The sequence below is a fragment of the Sinocyclocheilus grahami genome, unplaced genomic scaffold (assembly GCF_001515645.1).
Source record: "Sinocyclocheilus grahami isolate Dianchi unplaced genomic scaffold, SAMN03320097.WGS_v1.1 scaffold17.1, whole genome shotgun sequence".
Classification (NCBI taxonomy): domain Eukaryota; kingdom Metazoa; phylum Chordata; class Actinopteri; order Cypriniformes; family Cyprinidae; genus Sinocyclocheilus; species Sinocyclocheilus grahami.
This window is the reverse complement of record NW_015505196.1, coordinates 2,965,212-2,973,604: the sequence shown is the minus strand read 5'-3', so window position 1 is coordinate 2,973,604 and position 8,393 is coordinate 2,965,212. Positions and strand designations below refer to the sequence as shown.

Here is an 8,393-nt window from a genome sequence, read left to right as displayed (position 1 = left end):
TGTGTGTGTGTGTGTGTGTGTGTGTGTGTGTGTGTGTGTTTAGGCTTGTGTGTGTGGTTGAGTGAGGAGGGGAGGGTGAGTGTATGTGTGCTCATGAAGCAGAGAGGCGGGTGTGTGTGTGTGTGTGTGTGTATATATGAGAGTGTGTGAGAGACAGGAGAGAGAGAGAGGGGTGTGTGTGTGTGTGAGAGAGAGAGAGAGGACTAAAGAAGAGATGTGTGAGTGTGTGAATGTTTGTGCATCTGTGTTTCTGTGAAAGACAGAAGAGTGTGTGTGTTGAAGTGAGGGAGTGTTTATGCATCTACTTTGTTTATGAAAGAGGAAGAGAGTTTGTGTGTGTGTGTGTGTCATGCAGTGTGTGTAGGCAGATATGTTATATGTTTGAGGAGGAAGACTGTAGATTGTGTGTGTGATTTAATTGTGAGAATGAATAAGGCAGAGAGTGTTTTCAACAAAGGCGTGTGTGTGTGTGTGTGTGTGTGTGTGTGTGTGTGTGTTTGCGTGCAAGAGGGAGGGTGTGTGTGTGTGTGTGTGTTTGCGTGCAAGAGGGAGGGTGTGTGTGTGTGTGTGTGTTTGCGTGCAAGAGGGAGGGTGTGTGTGTGTGTGTGTGTTTGCGTGCAAGAGGGAGGGTGTGTGTGTGTGTGTGTGTTTGCGTGCAAGAGGGAGGGTGTGTGTGTGTGTGTGTGTGTGTGTGTGTGTGTGTGTGTTGATTGCGTGAGTGTGTGCATGTCTTCAGACTGAGCCTGCATGTGTATGTTTACATTATTCAAACGTGTGTGAGGGAGAGACAGACAGGAAAATGGTGTATGTGTGTGTGAATCTTCAGAGAGAAAGTATTTGCTGCAGACTTTGTGTGTGTGTGTGTGTGTGTGTGTGTGTGTGTGTGTGTGTGTGTTTGTCTGAGAGAGACAGAGAATATGAGACTCTGGCTTGGTTATTTGAGAGAGCGTGAGTGAGAGAGTGTGTGTGCTCTTTAGTGAGTGTGCGTGCGTGCGTGCGTGCGTGCGTGTGTGTGTGTGTGTGTGTGTGTGTGCATGTGCGTGTGTGTGCATGTGAGCTTGAGATGGAGGAGGGGTGAGTGTGTGCGTGCATGTGAGCTCAGCTGAAGAGAAGATATTTGTGTGTGAGCGTATGTGTGTGTACGAAGGCTTTTAAAGGGTAGGGTGTGTTTGCATGTGCGTGAACACGTACATGTGTGTCCTACTGGGGGGATGGTGTGTGTGTGTTTGTGCAGTTGTGGACTTATAAAGAGAGGTGTGTGTTTGTGTTCTTGTGCACGTGTGTCTTTCTGCTTGCACATGTGGATTTCTGATTGGACTTGTTTGTGTGTTGTTTTTGTTTTGAGTGGAATGGGATTTTGCGTGTGTGGGGTGTGCTCTTTAGTGAGTGTGCGTGCGTGCGTGCGTGCGTGCGTGTGTGTGTGTGTGTGTGTGTGTGTGCATGTGCGTGTGTGTGCATGTGAGCTTGAGATGGAGGAGGGGTGAGTGTGTGCGTGCATGTGAGCTCAGCTGAAGAGAAGATATTTGTGTGTGAGCGTATGTGTGTGTACGAAGGCTTTTAAAGGGTAGGGTGTGTTTGCATGTGCGTGAACACGTACATGTGTGTCCTACTGGGGGGATGGTGTGTGTGTGTTTGTGCAGTTGTGGACTTATAAAGAGAGGTGTGTGTTTGTGTTATTGTGCACATGTGTGTCTTTCTGCTTGCACATGTGGATTTCTGATTGGACTTGTTTGTGTGTTGTTTTTGTTTTGAGTGGAATGGGATTTTGCGTGTGTGTACGTGAGGGGAAAAAGGAAAAAAGAGATAAACAAGTCGAGATACACAAATGAATGAAAAGGAAACAGATTTTGGCTTGTGGAACGAGGAGGGATTAAAAGCATGTCCGTTTTGCAGTGTATTGACTTGGAGAATGAGTTACACAAGTGTGTGTAATCAGATTTACTGACAGGCTGGACAGGAGTATGTCCACAGAAAACACTGATTGTTATTCAAATGGATCTCAGTGGAACTTGTAGAAGATGTTCTCACGGTCGACTTTGAAAACGCACCGGTAAACCACTGAATTGCAATAAAAGAAGAGAAAACGAGCACGTGTGTTAGGGTTTAACAATAAGGACAGTGCCATGGCCCGAGGCTAGAGTAAGAGAGTTTTGGGCCCGATGACTGAAATGTCACTAGCCTCATTGGACACATCGCTTGTGTGTTCTTTAAATTCAGCCAAGAGGTTAATCTGTGATGTTTAAGGAGCGGTCACATTTCCCCACACAGATTTCACTTATGTTCGAGTTGGTTATTGTGAATTCTGTGTGAGCTGTGCTTCATATATCTCTATGCTCTTGACAATAGACAGTGGACCTTTTTTGCCTGCAAAATTTCACCTAAATTTAGCTAACGTGACTACACAGGTAGGGACGAGAGAAAATATAAATAATATTTAATTAAAATGTTAAAAACACTAAGAATAAAGATTTACAACATTAAACTGATATCATATATTTCAAGATTACTTTTTTTGTAAAACAAAAGTACCAGAGGTACATATCAGCCTAGAATAGGATGGCCAATGAGTATTGTCTCGGACAAAGGGGATTCTTGGAAAAACTTGAGAACCACTGCTCTATTGGTTAAATGTATTTCATTATGCAAATTCACAGGTTAGGGTTCACCAGACTTCATCTTTTGTCATCCGTGTGCCAATGTTCAAGACAAAATTACTTTGGATGAGCTTGTGCGTTTAGTTTTCTCACATTTGTAGGCGTATGGAGCAGGAAGTCTTTAGGTACTGTGGCTTTCATTTGAATTGGTTTAATAATTGTCAATAAATAGAATATAGTAATACACAGTAAATAAACAGAAAGTCACATTTTCAGTGTTTCATCTGCTGAACAAGCATTACAACTCATTGAAGAGTTCGTACTTCTATACACAACCTCATTTAATTTAGATCAGTTTAATACTCCCATCTTCTCTGATTAAGTTCCACAGACTTGTCTTTGTAATCATCTATATGACAGTTCTTTATAAAGCTGACCTGAAATTGTGGATGGAGGGATGAACACATGAATCTGCCCACCTGCGTGCACAGAAAGACACGCAAACATATGCTCTTGGGTCCAGATGGAGGGTCGGCCAGATCAATATCCAGTCGGCAAGACTGAGTCTTATCACAGCTCAATGAATATGTCAGGCGCGCACACACACTCACATGCTGAACACATCTGCAACCAAGAGACTGCACATCTCTACACTTGTCTAATTAAGCATTCACAGTTGCATCTGTGGAAAGCGTAGCTTTGGCTTTCATACACAGCTCTATTAACGGCAGTTCACACACACACTCATATGTGGTCAGTTACTCTCTGTTGGAGCTTTAATGATTATAGATTTGTAAGTAAAACTGGCTCTAGATCAGTGTTATGTTAGAATCCGTACACATAGATTCCACCAAACTGATTCTTCCTCTTGAAGGAGAGTGAATGCGCAGTGGATTAATTAGTGGTGTTTGCACAGGCTTCATTTAGTTAAGGTATAGAAGATTAATTGTATAGGGTAGCGCTATTTTTAGTAACATAGCTGCTTTAAACAAGTCTTAATTAAACATCTTTTCTTGCCACAAGTTTTTCGTTTATAAACGTAAGCGAAATTGAACAAGATTTGTGCTGTGATTTCCATTGATCCACTGACTGGTCCAGGTTATTGATTTGTCTTTGTGATTTATGTTTTGTTGCTGATTAAGTTGGTCAGGCTGTCCGTTTAATGTAATGTGTGTTTGTGCGTGTGTGTTTCATAGACGTGGCTGTGGAAGGAAAAGGAAAGGGACACCAGTAAAGGTGTGCGACAGAGTCTTTGCTACAGAGGATGAAGAGGAGAGCATGTCAGAGAACAGCTATGGACCAGAGAAAGGTGAAGTGTGTGTTTTTAGCCTTTTTGTTACTTTAACTGATACATAAGAATAAATAAAAACTGAAAATGATCAAAAAGGGAAGAACTGCAAATATCAGAAGCCAGTCTAAAGTGGTGTTGACACTGATGACAGAGTGACCAAAGGAAGTTCATTTTCAATAAGAGTAGGCAATTTGAGCCAATCTGAGCAACTGATAAGTGTTTATGCCTATTCCACGATGCAGAAGCTACCAAAAGGAGGGCAGTAGGGTCTTTAGAATTGAGACTTCCAGTTGAATTCCATTTCAGTGCCTTTTTGAATTTTGAATTAAAGCACACAGAATCATAAAGGATTGTAATTAAAATTAATGCAATACCCTAAATAATAGATTTTAGTATTAAATAATAGATTTAATGCATTTTAAAAATCTTTATATATAAATATCTTTAATATATACATAATTATTTATGTAAGAAGAAAGAACACTTCATTTCCCAGAATGCTCTAATTTAGTTGGTCACATGATCAGTCTTCTTAAGTACTCTAGTCAAGCAGGAATTCCTGCTTGCCAACATCCATTGATTTAATCAGTGTAAGTGCGAATGTGCCATAACTCATTGAAGTAAACACCATGACTTATAATTTGAGCACTTATACATGTGTATGTTTCAGAGATCATTGTAAGCCTAATGATACATGGGGCAACATTTGAGCAGTTTTGCCGGGCAACTTTTTTTGAACAATGTTGTTTGGGCACTTTTCCATTGAGAATGGGTAACAAATTTCTATCTAGATCATTTAGATCGGTCGTGGGCCCTGTCTCAGCTGGTTGCCTGTTGATGGCAACATTGCTCAAAAAGTTGCCCCGTGTATCATCAGCCTAAGTGTGTAAATATCTATGTGAGACCCTATTATATGCGTTTCAGGTGATGGTCATGAGGACAAACACAGAGTGTCTGCTGCTGATGGACTGTACTATGAAACACAATCTGCTCAGCTCTGGTGAGTGAATGAGTGACTGACTGAGTGTGTGTGTGTGTGTGTGTAGTCTGAGTAGAGATACTGCACGTGTGTGTCTGTGTGCGTGCTAGGAGGAGATAGCAAGTAATTGTGTTTGTTGTGTGGTTGGGAGATACTGTTGTGTATATGGAGTTGGGGGATTACTGGAATGCAAGCTGTGTGTGTGTGTGTGTGTGTGTGTGTGTGTGTGTGTGTATATATGTGTGTGTGTTTATTGCAATGTGTTTATTATCGTTGGGCCAGTGAGAGAATGTGTTTGTGTGTGTTTATCATAGTGTGTTGCTGGGCTTATGGTACGTGTGTGTGTGTGTGTCGGTTTATTGCTGTGTTTAGTTATAGTGCCGACAGAAAAAATAAAAAAATGTTTTTTATATATATATATATATATATATATACAAACCCAAAATATTGAAATTTGAAACTTCACACCACATCATTGCATTCTGTTTTTATTCACAGTTTGTACAGTGTCCCAACTTTTTTGGAATTGGGTTTGTATATATATATATATATATGATGACGACGTGTGTGGGGGGGGCAAGAGTGTGTTCTGTAATAATTATAAATTCATATGTATTTATGACGTTCGTCCTGGGTTGGGAATGTATGCCAGGCTTATATGGGCTTCAGAGTTGATGGTTAATCTATATCAGTAAGTATATGTTAGCATACACAAAGTAGAATCAACTAACTATAAACAACCTGTTTGTGATTCAGCTCTATCTAAGTCCACTGCTTAATAATGCTATGAATTCACACCAAATGGGACATTCTAATTTGTCATTTGAGAAGATAATATGTTAATAATGAAAGCAGAGACAGCATGACTTTAGCACAGGACATGCATTAGTCTGCCACTCCGTGGTTTAGAAAACAGGGTCTGCAAGATTTCCCAGCTCTCTATCAGTTTTGTTTGCTCTATTGCTGTCTGATGTAGTTTTCTCTCATGCAGTGTGAGTGAGGAGGGCTCTAGCGGAGAGAGGGGGTCCGTCTCGTACCCCCCATCACCAAACTGCCGCATTCGTGAAGTGCACTGTGGAAATCAAGTGCGACTGATTGTCATAGCGATCCGCGACATTCCAAAGGGGGAGGAGATCACTGTGGATTACAGTTTGACCGAGTGGGGAGAAAACGCTATGGTAAGTGTAACCATGACAATGGCTAGCACATCTCAGTGCTTTAAACTCCTTCTACACTTAGTGTTACTAATAATATGCAAATTGTTTATAATTTAGATATGTTTGTGATGCGAGTTTATATGCATGGTGTTTGTTTTATTCATGTGTATGTGTGAGTGTTGGAGGGACTTTATAGTCCCACTTATGTCACATGATTGACTTTTTTTTTTTTTTTATGATGTTGCATCCCTCTCAGGGTTTCCATGGCACTGTGCCTCCTAGTAGCTTTGATTGCAGCTTGGACCACGAGAGCAACATTAAGAAGGTAAATATACATTACATTTTTATGAATACACTTACAGACACACCCAGTTACCAAGCAACAGTCATTTTCAGGCCTCTTTCTGAATATCCTGTCCTTCTGAAATGATTGCTGGGCCCCTGGCCATCAGAACCATAAGCACCACGGCACACTAATATCTCCTGCATTTTCCTACAGTTTCATCAAGTAATCTTAGACATACTTTTTAATTAAATACAACTTGAGTGTACCTCCTGGAATTGAGCAACCTGTAAAGCCTTTATGAAAAATTGACCCTGGTCTCTTTTTAAAACACAGTGCATGTTGGCATTGTATTTTTTGCTCCGTGTCTTTTTAGTTGGTGTCCTTTAAACTGATTGTGCAACCATTATTTTAGGGTTCTGTTGCAGGTCATTTTCGAAATGCCTTTTAAAATAAAAAAAAACTATAGAATTAACAACATGTGAATTGACAGTTTAATAAAGGTTAAAGGATAGTTCACCCAAAAAATTTAAATTCTGTCATTAATTACTCAACCTCATGTCATTCCAAAATCTTCGGAACACAAATTAAGTTATTTTTGATTAAATCCGAGAGCTCTCTGACCCTCCATAGACAGCAATACAAACTGACACATTCAAGGCCCAGGAAGGTAGTAAGGACATTGTCAAAAAAGTCCATGTGACATCAGTGGTTCAACCGTAATTTTATGAAGCTACAAGAATACTTTTTTTGCACAAAAAAACCCTACTTTATTCAACAATTCTTCTACCGCGAGTTACCGTCTTCCGCCATTTTCAAGAGTACCACGACGCAAGGTGCAGCGCATGCGTTCTCTACGTCAGCAGCAACACACGCATCCATCGTGATACTCTTGATAATGGCGGAAGATGGTAACTAACGGGAGAAGAATTGTTGAATAAAGTAGTTATTTTTGTTTTTTGCGCACAAGGTATTCTCTGAGCTTCATAAAATTACAGTTGAACCACTGATGTCACATGGACTCTTTTTATGATGTTCTTACTACCTTTCTGGACCTTGGTCGTGGAAGGATCCTTGCTGTCTATGGAGAGTCAGAAAGCTCTCTGATTTCATCAAAAATATCTTAATTTGCATTCCAAAGATGAATGAATGTCTTATGGGTTTGGAACTACATTACAATTAATGACAGAATTTTCATTTTTGGGTGAACTATCCCTTTAAGACAATAATAGCAATTAATTGACAAGAAAAATCATTGTTTGAATGCTTCTGAGGACCTTCAGCCTCCACATTCTGGTCAAAAACCTCTTCAAAATGAGTGTTGGTGGTGTTTAGTCATTTTCAGGTGGATACAAATAAGTTCTGTCCTACATTTTTCACTTTCAGTCATTACATTTAAAAAAAATAGTAATTTATATATGTTACAGAAGTAAAATGAGCGCTAAGCCAGATTATTCACCCTTTAACAGATCTTAGAAATCCATGTGCTTTTTTTCTAAGGAGGAAGAGTCCGGCCCAGTTCCACTTTCTGCATCAGAATACCTCACACCTTCCTGGTCTCTCTCTCCTTCCTCTTCTCCTCTGTCTCACTCTGAGCCCAGTGATTCAGACCTCGACTCGGATGATGCCAATGGAGAGAAGCGCATACGATTACTTCACCGCCGCAAGAGGCACAAAGCTCTGTCCTCTTCTGTTGCACATGCTAAAAGAAAAGCACTTCAGCGACCCACCAGCCATCCTCCCCCTTTTCCACACTCCCTCCCGTCCTCCACACTGCAGCCCACTGCTCCCTCCAGACCTGTGTTTAAGTGCCCGCCGCCTGCAGGAGTTGCTGCTAATAGTGTCAATGTGTCAGTGGGTCGTGGGCAGAGCACCATGGCACAGAAACAGCGCTGTGTTTACTGTGGCCGTCACTTCCGATCTCTCCCACACCATCTGGATAAACACCACGCCCACCAACCAGACGTGTGCTCTGCCATGGTGCAAGCATGCACCTCTGGTGACCCTCCTTGTGTACAGTCACCTCTCCCATCATCGAGCAAGCAGTCCCAATGCCTTCAAGTGGCTCCTGTGCCAGGTGTGGTGGTGG

The 8,393-nt window shown here is 41.2% G+C and overlaps 1 protein-coding gene across 1 annotated transcript in view; it reads left to right on the top strand.

Moving 5' to 3' along the window:
- The window catches only part of LOC107551007 (uncharacterized), a 30,519-nt gene that overhangs the window by 4,967 nt on the left and 17,159 nt on the right, over positions 1–8,393 (top strand). The window contains exons 2-5 of the mRNA XM_016232488.1: positions 3,791–3,903; positions 4,810–4,885; positions 5,856–6,042; positions 6,278–6,346. Coding sequence (XP_016087974.1) covers positions 3,791–3,903; positions 4,810–4,885; positions 5,856–6,042; positions 6,278–6,346 — 445 coding nt within the window. The remainder of the gene's footprint in view (positions 1–3,790; positions 3,904–4,809; positions 4,886–5,855; positions 6,043–6,277; positions 6,347–8,393) is intronic.